Genomic DNA, 14,646 nt, shown 5'->3' with positions numbered 1-14,646 from the left:
ATTTTGGATATTAAACCTTTGTCAGATGAAGGGTTGATGAAGATCTTTTCCCAGTCTGTAGGCTGTCGCTTAGTTCTACTGACAGTGTCTTCTGCTTTACAGAAGCTTCTCAGCCTCATGAGGTGCCATTTATTAATTGTTGACATTAAGGCCTAGGCTGTTGGTGTTCTGTTCAGGAAGTTGTTTCCTGTGCCTATGTGTCCCAGGCTCTTCCCCACTTTTTCCTCTAACTGAATTAATGTCTCTGGTTTTAAGTTTAGGTCTTTAATCCACTTAGACTTGAGTTTTGTGCATGGTGACAAATAAGGGTCTAATTGCATTTTTCTACATGTAGACATCCAGTTAGACCAGCACCATTTGTTGAAGATGCTATCATTTTTCCAGTGAATAGATTTGGCTTCTTTATCAAAAATCAAGTGAGCAAATGTGTGTGGATTCATCTCTGGGTCTTCAATTCGATTCCATTGATCCACTGGCCTATTGCTTTGCCAGTACCATGCTATTTTAATTACTGTTGCTCTGTAGTACAGCTTGAGATCAGGTATGGAGATTCCTCCGGAGGATCTTTTATTGTATAGGATTGTTTTTGCTATTCTGGGTTTTTTATTTCTCCATATGAATTTGAGAATTGATCTTTCAATATCTTCAAAATATTTTGTAGGTATTTTGATAGGGATTGCATTGAATCTATAAATTGCTTTTGGTAAGATGGCCAATTTTACTATGTTGATTCTCCCGATCCACGAACAAGGTAAATCCCTCCATCTTCTCACGTCATCTTCAATCTCTTTCTTCAGAGGTTTGAAGTTTTTTTTTCGAATAAGTCCTTCACTTGCTTGGTTAGAGTTACTCCTAGGTATTTTATATTGTTTGTGGCTATTGTGAAGGGAGTAGTTTTTCTAATTTCTTCCTCTGCCTGTTTGTCATTTGTATACAGGAAAGCTACTGACTTTTTTGAGTTTATTTTGTATCCTGCCGACTTGCTGAAGGTGTTTATCAGCTGTAGGAGTTCTCTGGTGGAATTTTGCGGGTCACTTATATACACTATCATATCATCTGCAAATAGGGATAATTTGACTTCTTCCTTTCCCATTTGGATCCCCTTGATCTCCTTTTAATGCCTTATTGCTCTGGCTAGAACTTCAAGAACTATATTGAAGAGATATGGGGACAGAGGGCAGCCTTGTCTGGTTCCCGACTTTAGAGGGATTTCCTTGAGTATCTCTCCATTTAATTTAATGTTGGCTATTTGTTTGCTGTATATGGCCTTTATTATGTTTAGATAAGTGCCTTGTATTCCCGATCTCTCCAGAACTTTAAACATAAATGGGTGTTGGATTTTGTCAAATGCTTTCTCTGCATCTAAAGAGATGATCATGTGGTTTTCTCTTTCAGTTTGTTTATATGGTGGATTACATTGATGGATTTCTGTATGTTAAACCATCCCTCCATTCCTGGAATGAATCCTACCTGGTCATGGTGAATGATGTCTTTGATATGCTGTTGTATTCACTTTGTGAGTATTTTGTTGAGTATTTTTGCATCAATGTCCATAAGAGAAATTGGTCTGAAATTCTCTTTTTTTGTTGGGTCTTTGTGAGGTTTAGGTTTGTGGCCTCATAGAAGGAATTTGGTAATATTCCGTCCATTTCTATCTTTCGGAATAGCTTGAATAGTATCGGTATTAGCTCTTCTTTGAAGGACTGGTAGAATTCTGCACTGAAACCATCTGGCCCTGGGCTTTTTTTGGTTGGGAGACTATCAATGGTTGCTTCTATTTCTATAGGCGAAATAGGGCTATTTAATTTGTTTATCTGGTCTTGGTTCAATTTTGGCAAATGGAATCGGTCGAGAAATTTGTCCATTTCCCTTAAATTTTTGAATTTTGAGGCATAAATGCCTTTAAAGTAGGTTCTTACGTTTCTTTGCATTTCTTCGGTGTCTGTTGTTATGTCTCCCTTTTCATTTCTGATTTTGTTAATTTGGATAGTGTTTCTCTGTCTTTTAGTTAGATTGGCTAACGGTTTGTCTATCTTGTTAATTTTCTCAAAGAACCAGCTCTTGGTTTTGTTGATTCTTTGGATTGTTCTCTTTGTTTCTAATTTATTGATTTCAGTCCTGAGTTTGATTATTTCTAGGCGTCTACTCCTCTTGGGTGTTTCTGCTTCTTTTTTTTCTAGAGCTTCCAGATATGTTGTTAAGTTGTTTATGTGGGATGATTCCTTTTTCTTTTTAAAGGCACTTAGTGCTATAAATTTTCCTCTTAGTAGTGCTCTCAATGTGTCCCACAAATTTGGCTATGTTGTTCCATCATTTTCATTGAATTTCAGGAAGTCTTTTATTTCTTCCCTTATTTCTTCCGTGACTCATGTGTCATTAAGTAGAAATTTGTTTAGTTTCCACGTGTTAGTATGCTTTTTGTTATTTCTGTTGCTGTTGAAGTCCAGCCTTAGACCATGGTGATCTGATAAGATACAAGGTATTATCTCAATCTTCTTGTATCTGTTGAGGTTTGCTTGGTGACCAACTATGTGATCAATTTTAGAGAACGTTCCATGTGGTGCTGAGAAAAAGGTATAATCCTTTGTGTTTGGGTGGAAAGTTCTGTAGATATCTGTTAGATCCATTTGATTCATGACATTGGTTAATGAGGTTATTTCCCAGCTTAATTTTTGAATCAAAGGTCTATCCTCGGGTGAAAGAGGGGTGTTGAAGTCTCCCACTATTAATGTGTGGTTATCGATGAGTGGGGCAAGCTTTGTTAATAACTCTTTTACAAATGTGGGAGCCCTTGTATTCGGAGCATAGATATTCAAAATTGTCGTGTCTTCTTGGTTGACTTTACCTTTGATGAGTACGAAGTGTCCATCCTCATCTCTTTTGATTAATTTTGGTTGAAAGTCTATTGTATTAGATATTAGAATGGCTACCCCAGCTTGTTTCTTGTGACCATTTGCTTGGAATATTTTTCCCCAACCTTTTACTCTGAGGCAATGTCTGTCCTTGTGGTTGAGGTGTGTTTCTTGAATGCAGAAGAATGTTGGGTCATGTTTATGCATCCACTCCATTAGTCTGTGTCTCTTTATTGGAGAATTGAGACCATTGACGTTTAGAGATATTAATGACCAGTGATTGGTAAATCCCTTCATTTTTCGTATTTGTAACAGTCGAGAATTTGTGAGGTTGCGATTTTGCAATGATATAGTTACCTATTTCCTATGTAGTTTTGGTTGTAGTTTGACCAGTTGGGGTGGAGTTTTCCTTCTAATAACTTCTGTAAAGCTGGATTTGTGGCTAGGTACTGTTTGAATTTGTTTTTGTCATGAAATAACTTGTCTTCTCCATCAATGGTTATTGATAATTTTGCTGGATATAGTAGTCTTGCCTGGTATCCCTGTTCTCTTAGGGTTTGCAGCACCTCTGTCCAGGCCCTTCTGGCTTTCGTGGTCTCTGCTGAGAAGTCAGGAGTAATTCTGATAGGTTTGCCTTCATATGTTACTCGGCCTTTTTCTCTTGCCACTTTCAATATTTTTTCCTTGTTCTGTATATTTTGTGTTGTTATTATTATGTGGCGGGAAGATTTTCTTTTCAGGTCTATTCTATTTGGTGTTCTGTAGGCCTCTTGTATGCTTGTATGCATCTCCTTCTTCAAATTGGGGAAATTTTTTTCCATTATTCAATTAAAGATATGTCCTGGGCTGTGGAGTCGGCTATCTTCTCTTTCTTCTATCCCTATTATTCTCAAGTTTCGTCTTTTCATGTTGTCTTGAATGCTCTGCGTCAGGAACTTTTCAGATTTAGCATTTCCCTGAATGGTTGTTTCCAGTTCTGTGATTGTATCTTCAAGTCCCGATATTCGTTCTTCCATTTCTTACAATCTGTTAGAGAAGGCTACCTCTGAGATGCTTGCTTTCTTCTTTGATGCCTCTTGATCACGTTTTTCTTCTGTGTGTTCCTGCATCATACCTTCCATTTTTATCTTCATGTCTTGGACTGTTTTAATGATTTCCATCATCTGGTTATTTATATTTTTCTGAAATTCTTCAAGTGCCTCTTTATATGACTCTTTTAACTCTTCAGCCCTATTGTTTGCCTCCTCCTGCATTTGTTTACAGATTTTATTTGTTTCTTCCATTATCATCTTATTTACTAAGGACTTGAGGTCATTTTCTTGTCTATCCATTGCTGTTAGGTTCTCTAGGTTGTTTTCATTGGGAATGTTGGGATTCGGAGATGCCAAACTGTTTTGGTTTTTGATAGCATTCTTTCGCTGTCCTCTTGTCATTTTGATGGCTCTGATGTTGGAAGGTATTTTGTAGTGACCTTCGCTGGTTGAGAGTGGTTAATTGATGACTGATTATAGGTCAGGTGCTCTTGCCTGTGGGGATCAGGGAGTATTTCCATGGAACAGGTAGGTGATCCGGTTTCACTCCTGGTGATTTTCCTCTGCACCGTTGGCTCCAGGCTGAGTCAGCCAGAGTAGATATCTGTTTGAACTTTACTGCTGTAATTCAGATCAGCAGTTTTGGGACCTAGAATAAGGTCCGCACACAAACGTTCTGGTTGTGTAAGTTGATCCCAGCTGCCTGTCCTTCCTGTGGCTTTGTAGTCCACACCCCAGGTAGTTCAGATCATCTGGGGGTGTAGCTGTCTTTTAGCTCTGTCTCTATATCCTGTAGCAGTGTCCAACCTCTCCCAAAACTATATGCATGGAGGGACCAAAGTCGCTCTTGGTCAGCAATTAGACACTGTAAGCAAGACCCACGTTTCGTCTCCCGTTAATCTGAGAGTACCTGCCTTGTTGGGGCCAGGAGCCCAGCTAGGCTCTCTCGTTCCTGCAGGGCCAGTGCCTTGCAGCTGGGAGGTTAGGGAGACTAGGTTGCAGAGCTCTGGCGGTCGCCCATGGAACCAGATCTTCCCGCCGGGCTATGGCGCTCCACTAACGCTCTAGGTCAGCAATTAGACACTGCAAACACGACCCATCCACGTCTCGTCTCCCGATGATGTGGGAGTGCCTGCCTTGCTCGGGCCAGGAACCCCAGCTAGGCTCTCTTGTTCGGGGAGTGCAGGGCCAGTGCCTTGCGGCTGGGTAGGAACAATAGGGTTGCGGAGTTCTGTCGGAAGCCCGCGGAACCAGGTCTTCCCTCAGGGCTATGATGTTCAGCTATGCCTCTGTTTGCAGGCTCAGTCCACTGTGATCGGTGTTAGGTTGGGCCCTGGATGGCCAGCGAGCTGCAGTCCCGCTTTAGCTGTCTCTGTTGGGTCCCGCTGCCTGTGTTTCCACTCCGCCTAGGCGGGTGACCTCCACAGTTTGGGGTGGTGTGGAAGTAGGACCTAGGGCAGATTCACCCTCTTCAGTGAGACTCCTCTGGCTGGGGACTCCGGAAAATCCCCTCCCCAAACAGCGAGTCTGTGCTTTATATACAGGCTGCAGTTTGCATGTGGATTCCATTCCAGAGTTTAGGGAGTGCGTTTTGTACCTCCGGGATGTTGCTTGTCCCAGGAGGGTAGGCTCCCTGTTTGGTCTGCGGACTTTGGGGCCTCACTCACCTACAGTTCAGTTCCATTGTATGTTGGAAGAATGTAATTTGATTTTTGATTTTACAGGGAATTATTGTTAAGATATTTCTCTGGGACTCAAGAGATTTTGAACTTTGGACTTCTAAAGAATGTTTAGACGGAGAGACTGTGGGGACTTTTGAAATTGGACTAAATGCATTTCGCATTATGATATGGCCAAGAGTCTATGGAGACCACATTCCACGTAATGGTTTGAATATATTCATCCTGCCAGTTATTGTGGTGTTTTGAATATGAACAGCTGCCATAGGCTCATAGATTTCAATGCTTGGTCACTAGAAAGTGGCACTCTTTGAAATGATTAGGAAGTGTGGCCTTGTTGGAAGCAGTGTGGCTCTGGGGGGTGTGTTTTGAGGTTTCAATGGCACAAGCCAGGCCCAGTGTTTCTCTCTTTCTGCTGCCTGTAGATCCTAACAGAATTCTCAGCCACTTCTCTAGAACCATATCTACCCATGTGCTGCAAGATTTCCTGCCATGATGAGACTGTCCTAAACCTCGGAAGCTGTAAGCAAGCCCCATTTAAATAGTTTCTTTTCGGTAGAACACTAACATTTATTTTCCTCTAAATCTGTACTAGACGTGGTTCTTTAGAAACAGAATTGTGGTGGAGTTGTGATGACTAATGCTGATTGTCAGTGTGACAGAGCCGAAGAATCACCTGGGAGATGGGTCTCTGGGTGTGCTGCTGGGAGATGATTTTGATTATGTTAAGTGGAGTGGCCTGCATGCTGAGTGTAGCATCCTTCTCCGGCTGGGCTCCTAGAGTAAGGAAGGATTCTTTCAGTTACCAGGCAATATGAATCCTTACACTAGTGCTGGTCAGATTCTGCACCAGAATGAATCGTCTCAGCTGATCCTTACAGAAACCCTATGGGAACTGTGAAGGATATGCCATCAGGAAATTAGCACTCACTCCTAGAGTAGGGCGTTGGCTCCACCATCAAAACAGTCTGACTTTTAGCCCAGGGTTTTCCATGGTAAGTAATGTAAATTACAGTGTGTTGTGGACACTGGAGGTCGGAGACACTCTAGAAATCTTGGGGAGGGAAAAGAACCACTGAAAAACATCCCTGGAATGTCCCCCTTGACCTCAGCGAGGACAGCTGTTTTTCTTACCTTTTTTTTTTTTTTTTAGTTTTGCCCAGTGAGAAGGTTAGTGTTCCAGCCTAACTGGCTTGCTTTCCAACATCAATAAAATGTAGAAATTTTTTCTTTAGTGACCCACTTTACTTACCAGTTTATGCTTGATTTCACTAGTAACACTTCATAGCCTTTGTGTTGTGGGTGTGGGAAGGTTGGGTGGGTTGGGGTAGGGGGATGGGGTGGGGACAACTCTTCTGCCTTTCATTCACTGTGGTCTGTTTAAAGGGCCCCCTTTTCTCTGGCACTGTTCTGTATCCCAATCTGACCTCAGACACTTCAGATGTGGTTTTGCTGCACTCCGTGGCTGCTGGCTTCTTGTACTTTTACCAAATCTCATCTATTTTTATTCAGATTGGCACTACCTTGCTGTCCCCGACCCGGCATCTGCCCTAGAGTGGGTGCATTTGTGCTATAACTCTCAATATTAGTAAAAAGAAAACATTAAAAAATATCCTAACAATAATCATTGTACAAATTTATGGCCTACACCATGATCTTATGGAAACATTTTCTCAACTGAACTTCCCTTTTCTCAGATGACTCTAACCTGTGTCAAGTTGGAATAAACTAGCCAGCACAGGATATCTGAAACACTTGGTAACAGGAAATGCTTTCAGAAAGCAAATAACCAAAAACCAACTCAAAATTCAATACACAGTGAACTTGAGGTGTGTCTGGCAGCACCTGTGTTCACCACAGCTGAGGATCTGAACCCGCACTCTGTGCACTTCAGCTCACAACAGCAAACACATGCTCTCTGAAAGAGACTGGAGGCCACGGTCTGACATGAGTTTATCTGCACAAGTCTATGTCATCAACATCCCACCATGGACCAGGGAGGGGGGGGTCTCGAGGCTCCACCCTTCCTTAAGGAACTGCAGGCAGTTAATGGTTGCTGGAAAGGAGGGCATCAAATTCTTCAGTGGTGTAGCCACTGGTAGGTTTCTCATGCTCTCAGAAGTGAGCCTAATTAAATTCAGTGACACACACACACACACACACTGAAGAGGAGAGTTGAGAAAAAGAAAGGTTTCTTTGAGGGGATTGGGATAAAGGGGGATGATGGGAGGATAAGATCAAAGCACATGATAAACATTTATTTAAATTATCAGAGAATTAAAAAAGAAAGTTTTTTTTTTTTTTTTTAAGAAATGACATTTGAATCAGGCATGGTGACACTTGTCTATAATTTCAACACTGAAAAGATGGAGGCAGGAGAATCAGGAACTCAAGGCCAACCTAGGCTACAGGAGACCCTGTGTCACAAAATCAAAACAAAACAAAACCCATTGCTGTTGATGACTTTTGGATTTTATATAAACGAATTTTGTTGTTTGATTAGAACAGAATTTCCAAAATGACCTTAGGCAGGCTTCTACCATATTGTAGTTTATTTGTGTTTACTCAAAGTGGTGTCTTAGCATTGAAGACTTACACATCAAAATATAAATTAGCTCTGAAGAGTGCTGATGTTGCACTATGTCCTGAAGTTCAACTATTCAGCCACGATTACCTTTTTTTTTTTTCTTAGCGAACCAGCGAGTTTTATTGGGGTTACTTACAGGAGTGTGGGTGAGGGGTTACTGACCAAAGCAGAAAAGATTCTTGAACACAGCTACATCACCAAAGCCCACCCCAGCATGGGTGACACAAACGCTGGGAACCCAGGGCACACTACACAGCCTGCGGGCAGCTCAACAAACTTGGGAATATCTCTTCTTGGTGGCTCAGTTGGTCTGAGCCTCTTCTAGGCAGCTTGGTGGTTTGGGTTTCTGCTATCAGCCATGATTACTTCTCTGAGTAAAAATAAGCAAGAATATTCACTTCATTATTTCACAAACTTGGTTTTATTTCTAATAAATGGTAAAAAAAATGCACATTAAAGAATTGCTTTTAAAACTTCTCTTTATGGGTTATCATTAGTAAATGTTTGATTTAGGACCTATCTTATGGATTTATGTACTATAATGAAATGGGTCATGTGTGGAAAAAGTTCAAGAATCTCTGCTCTAGGCTACCAGGAAGAGACGTGATAGGCTGTGATCTTATAGTTGGGGACAAGGTCCCCTTCTGTCACAGACTTAGGGGAGGGGAATAGGATAAAGGAGGGAAGGAGAGGGGAATGGGAAGATACAAGTGAGTGGATAACAAATTAGATGTAATCTGAATAAATTACTTAAATAAAAATTTAAGAAAAAGAACCATGAAAAGGAACACTTTGTATTGTGTGCCCACTTGTAGGGTAGGTCATATGATCAGCCATATTTGGTTAATATAGGGTTCCAAGTTGTCTCAGTAGCAATATGGGCAGAAATGTATTAAAGAGGATAACATGGTACTTGTAAATTGACATGGAAAAGGAAGAAGTAGTAGAAATCAGAAGAAACATGCTCAAAGGCACTAATAAATGGAAAGTAAGCTTAGCTCACTTTTCTGTAAAATAAGCCACTTGGGTTAAAAGTCAATGTCATGTTTCTTTTAATTTAATATTTCCTGATTACAGATCTAGAGACTACTGTAATTTAAAAGCAACATATAGTACATTATAAGTTGATTTTATATCAGTATACTTAGTGTCGTTAAGCTTTATGTTTTATCCATAATCGACACCACTTTGCTTCAGTTGAAAAGGTTGCAGTTCTTTGAATGGCATCTAATCTATAAAATAAAAGCTTTGCCAGGGAGGCAGATATGACTTCCAGTTAAAAGTCCTTAGAGATTCTGACTTCAGCTTTCTGGCTTATCGTGCCTCTTCCCAGCTCTATACAAGTGTGCATTAATAACTACTTTTTAACTTATTCGGTCATTACTGAGTACCTCATACATTCATTAGACTGTGTCAAGTGTCTAGAATGTAGCAGAGCTATGCTAGGCACTGAGGACACTAAGGAGTACATCAAGTGTTTCTCCACTTCCTCAGAGCTGAATGGGCTAATGAATATGGATATTTAATTACACAATTAGGAACTCATTATCTGTTTCAATTGTGATAAGCCTCCTGAAAGAAAAGAAGTCAAGCTAAGGTCTAGGGGACCTTGAGATGGACTGCAGCTGGACTGGGCAAAGAGAGACAAGAAGATTCAAGACAAAGAAAGGGGTTGTATAAAATTTTAATGGCTGAAGACAATCTTAAATATAAAGAACAGAAAAGAAGCCAAGGAGACTGAGGCTGGCCTCAGGACGGAAGACTTTTATGATGCTCATTACAGAGGTGAACATGGATTCTGATGACAGCTCAGGGTAGTGATTTCAGTCTTTCCCACGATGTGCAGCAGTCCTCTGTGCACATGCTAACATGGCACTCATCTGCCCCTTTGCAAGGATAGCAAGTTTCTGCTTTCTTTTGTTTTAGGCATTTTAGCAGGTGTGTTGTGTGTGAAACTCTGGCTTTGATGGCCTTTCCTCAGTGAATAAGAGTATCAAGAATTTCCCATAATTTTTTTTTCTAGTCATTTATCTCATGCCTTCTTCAGTAAAGTGTCTGCTCAAATATGTTGTCCTAATCTTTTGTTGGTTTTAAATTTGGCTTATTTGGTGTATTATTAAATTTTGGCAAATCCTCATATGCTTTGGACACATATGAAACAAAAATATTGTTTAATGAATATTTTCTTTTATTCTGTAGTATGCCTTATTTTCTAAATAAAGATTATTAGCTCCTTAAAAAAAAAACTAGAAGAATCTCTGTTACAAAACATCAGAAATTGCCGGGCAGTGGTGACACGCACCTTTAATCCCAGCACTAGAAGGCAGATCTCTAGAGGTTCGAGGCCAGCCTGGTCTACAGAGTGAGTTCTAGGGTAGCCAAGGCTGCACAGAGAAACCCTGTCTTGAAAAACCAAAAACCAAAACATCAACCAACCAACCAACCAACCAACCAACCAAAACAACCCATATCAGAAATCAGTACGCCTTCTTCCAACTGTTCTTGGCCCATTAACATCCTGTTCCCAGTCCTCCCCTCTTCCAACTCTTCCCCTGCTGTGGTGATCTCTCCTTTCTGTCCTCCTCCCCTTCCTCCTCTTTTCTTCTCGTTTTCCCTCTCTTCTGCTGGGCATTGGATCCAAAGCCTTGGACAGGTTAGGCACACACTGATATATGTATATATATCTCCTATATTTTCTGCTTTGAGATGAACTCTTTAAATTCTACATGCAAAAAACATGTGGTATCTATCCTTCTCTGCTTGATTGGCTTTCCTTAATGTAGTGTCCCCCAGATGCATCCATGTTTCTTCAAATGATGTCATTTTATTCTTTTATAGCATGTTGCAAAAAAAAAAAAAAAATGCTAGTGCAGATGTTTCACTGAAATTGCGATTTCAGTTCCTTGAGGTATATACTCAGTATGGACTAACTGGATCTTAAGATAGTCACCCCCCCCCACCTCCCCGTTCTTCTTTCTGTAGTATTGGAGATTGGATCAAGTGCTCTACCACTGAGCCATAGTCCCAAACTCTTTCTCACTTTTGTTATGGGACAGCACTGTGCTAAATTGCTTCCGTCAGACTTGAACTTATTCTGTAGCCCAGGCTGGCCCTGAACCTCCAATCTTACTACCCTAGGCTCCCAGAGTAGTTTGATCATAGGCTTGTGCTACTAGCTCCAGCTCAGGTGGTAGTTCCGCCTCAAGATTTTGAGTGAGCTCCTATTTCCCAAAACAGCAACAAAAATTTACACTTTCTTAAGAACATGAGAAGCTCCTCTCTTCACATCCTCACAGCATGCTTCTGTCTGCTTGGTGACAAGTTGTTGTAATGGAGTCAAAGTGATACACACACACACAGACACACACCCTTTTATTTATTTTTAAACATTTTATGTGTATGAGTGATTTGTGTGCCTGCAGAGACCATAATAGGATGCCAGAGCCACTGAAACTGAAGTTTGGGACTCTTGTAAGCCAGCATGTAGGTGCTGGGAAGCAAAGCTGAGTCCTCTGGAGGAGCAACAAGTGTTGTTAACCACTGAGCTACCTCTTCAGCCCCTTCACTGCATTTCTTTGGTTAGTGTTCTTGAACATTAAAAAAGTTGAATACACATACACATGCACACATACACACCTATTTGTTTACTCGTTTACCTACCTACAGTGGTGCTGGGGTTTGGATCCATCACCTTTCACACATCTAAGGCAGACTGACTGTCATTGACTGAACTGCTTTCCAGGCTCCTTGACCATTTTTTGTTTTGTTTTGTTTGTTTTTCGAGACAGGATTTCTCTGTGTAGCCTTGGCTGTCCTGGACTCACTTTGTAGACCAGGCTGGCCTCGAACTCACAGTGATCCGCCTGCCTCTGCCTCCCGAGTGCTGGGATTAAAGGCGTGCGCCACCACGCCCGGCTCTACTTCACCATTTTTTAACTGTATTGATTTTTTGGGGTGTGTGTGTGCGATAGGTTGAAATTCTTATGTTGTATAAATGAATCCCTTGCCAGATGCATAGGATGCAAATAGGTCCTCCCGTCTTTAGTTGTTTCCTTTGCATGAACATGCTTTTATTTATTTATTTATTTATTTATTTATTTATTTTGCCATGGCTCCTTTTAGTTTATTTCATGAAAGAGTTACACTAGTCCAAGTTAAAAAGTGGACCCCAAATAGTTACGTTATACAAGCCATGAGGCTTTTAAACTTGTGACAAGGGACAGAAGGGAACTTTTACTCATCGCAAGGAAATCCTCACTTAAGCTTCAGAGCCACAAGCACTTAAAACCCATGAACCTTCAGCTGGTCGTCCTTAGCCAGTCCAGTCTCTATCAGGAACGAGCCTATGTTCTCGCGCTGGTCCTCCTGTAGCTGAATTACTTCTCTGTATCCTGGATGTTCAATTACAGCACCATCGCAGGCAAAGTTGTTTTTTTTTTTTTTTAAGATTTATTTATTACTATGTATACAGTGCTCTGCCTGCATGAAATCAGTTCACATTATAGATGGTTGTGAGCCACCATGTGGTTGCTGGGAATTGAACTCAGGACCTCTGGAGAAACCTCTGAGCCATCTCTCCAGCCCCCCACCCCCAAAGTTCTTCTTAACCGCCATCACTAGTTTCTTTTTATTGTAATCATCAGCGATGCCTTGGACAGTAGTAAGGGTCTTCCTGCTGTTTGTCTGTTGAATTCTAATAGGGAAATAATCCTCAGTGGCAGCAGGAAGCAGGGTCATCACCTTTGCTTGCATCAGGAAAGGGTCAAAAGAGTGGAGGTTCTGGATAGTGGGCATATGAAAAGATTCCAATCCCTTTTCCTCAGTGGAAACGACCTGCAGAAGGCGGCCAAGGGAGAAGGCGGGTGGGTGGGGGGGAACGACAGAGCGGTGGGAAGCGAGGGGGTTCGAGTGAGTCCTCAGTGACTGGCCGGACATGCTTTTTTTAAAATGCCAGTTTTAGATTTAATATAATCCTGTGTGCCTAGTTTTATGTTTGCTTTCCATGCTTTTGGAGTCTTATTGTATATATATCAGAGTCTCAAGTAGCTGGGAGTAAAGAATATATATATGTGTGTGTGTGTGTGTGTGTGTGTGTGTGTGTGTGTGTGTGTATTCTGAAATTTTTCTTTAAATTTACTTATATTTATTTTATGCGTATGCCTGTATGTGTACTGCTGTACTACATCTGCAGTGCCCACAGAGGCTAGAAGAGGGCCTCATGTCCCTTAGAAGTGGAGTTACAGATAGCCATTAGCACAGGCACATGGGTGCTGGGAATTGAACCGAGGGCCTCTGGAATAAACTACCAAGTACCTTTCCAGGGCCCTGTCTCCTTCCTTCTTCCCATAGTTTCATGGCTTACATTTAAGTCTTTGATCCATTTAAATTGACCTTTGTATACTGTAAGAGATAGAGTTCTAGTTTGTCCGGCATGGAAGAGTATTCATTTCCCCAGCACTACTCATGGAAGAGACGTTCTTTACCTAGTAAGTGTTCTTGCTGCCCCGTGGAAAATCAGCCGGCTATGAATATGTGCTCGCACTGGGGATTGAACTCTTGTTTTACAAATGCTTGGTAATGGATCCTAGGCAAAGGAAGGCCTTCTCAGGGTCTCAAGCAGCTGGGAGTAAAAGAAAGGTTTTGGTTGAGTCTCTGGTTGCTTGATTCTAAAAGTAGAACGTGGTCTTGATCTTCAGGGTCCAGCGAAGGAATGTAGAGCATCCGTTTTCTTTTCCTTTGCTGATTCAGCTTGAAGCTAAGTTAGTATGGATTTCTTTTATCTCTTTTCCCCCCTCTATCCGTTGGTCTAAAGCTTAGACCCTAATAATTAGCTCTATACTATTTTTTTTTTTAAAGTATCCTATTTTCATTTGCAGACGTCTCTGAAACTCTGTTAACTCCCAAGTCACTCAGGTAGCTGTTGGATTCTATTTGTTTACGTTTTATTTAGCGCTTTTGCGCCAAAACTTGTTTGGCGTCCATTGTTTATTTTTCTCCTTTGTTGGTGTCTTTCCTGAGTTTTGGTATCAGGATTATTTGGTAATAGTCCAAAAACGAGTTGAGAAAGCCCTGGTGATTTACGTTTGATATTCCACAGTTTAAATAAATCGACGCATTTAAGTAGTGATAGCTTTTGAGATGAAGAGCTTTAGCCAAGCTGTCACATGTTTAAGAAGTAACGTTCACTCATCACGTTAGTTCAAAGCAACTCAAAAGCATCCAGACGGATGGCTCCAGACTGTTTTAAACTAAAATTAAAAAAAAGACTCATGACTTTCCTTCCTTTCCCAGAGCAGCAAGGTGAAACTGGACCCGCTGCCACGTAGGAGCCTCCAAACCTGTCTCTTGGGAGCTGCAGAGCACAGGCGCAGGGTCGGGCGGTCCGAGCAGTCTTCTCCGGGCGGAGACTCCAGGAGTGCGGAGGAATTCCCGGGCTACAGCGTCCGGACTAGTCGACGCCCCTCGGGCTGGGCGCGGCTCCTCCCCTTAGCCTCGGT

At 41.5% G+C, this 14,646-nt stretch overlaps 1 protein-coding gene across 1 annotated transcript; it reads right to left on the bottom strand.

Moving 5' to 3' along the window:
* Positions 1 to 12,361: 12,361 nt before the first annotated feature.
* Positions 12,362 to 12,943, bottom strand: LOC127194294 (eukaryotic translation initiation factor 1-like). The gene is made up of 2 exons (XM_051151598.1): positions 12,749 to 12,943; positions 12,362 to 12,577 (listed from the first exon to the last, which is right to left on the bottom strand). The coding sequence occupies exons 1-2, from the start codon at positions 12,941 to 12,943 to the stop codon at positions 12,431 to 12,433; spliced, it is 342 nt and encodes a 113-aa protein (XP_051007555.1). The 3' UTR covers positions 12,362 to 12,430.
* Between the last annotated feature and the right edge of the window lie 1,703 nt (positions 12,944 to 14,646).

Source organism: Acomys russatus, chromosome 10, assembly GCF_903995435.1.
Source record: "Acomys russatus chromosome 10, mAcoRus1.1, whole genome shotgun sequence".
Lineage (NCBI taxonomy): Eukaryota > Metazoa > Chordata > Mammalia > Rodentia > Muridae > Acomys > Acomys russatus.
Note: the sequence above shows the minus strand (reverse complement) of the source record. Positions and strands in the feature narration are given on the sequence as shown.

Bases quoted from the DNA above. Each gene is read 5' to 3' on its own strand.
- LOC127194294 (XM_051151598.1), bottom strand. From the start codon at position 12,943: ATGCCCACTATCCAGAACCTCCACTCTTTTGACCCTTTCCTGATGCAA. The intron at 12,578-12,748 runs AACTTTGGGGGT...AAAAAAAAAAAC, and splicing joins TAGTGATGGCGGTTAAGAAG to AACTTTGCCTGCGATGGTGC.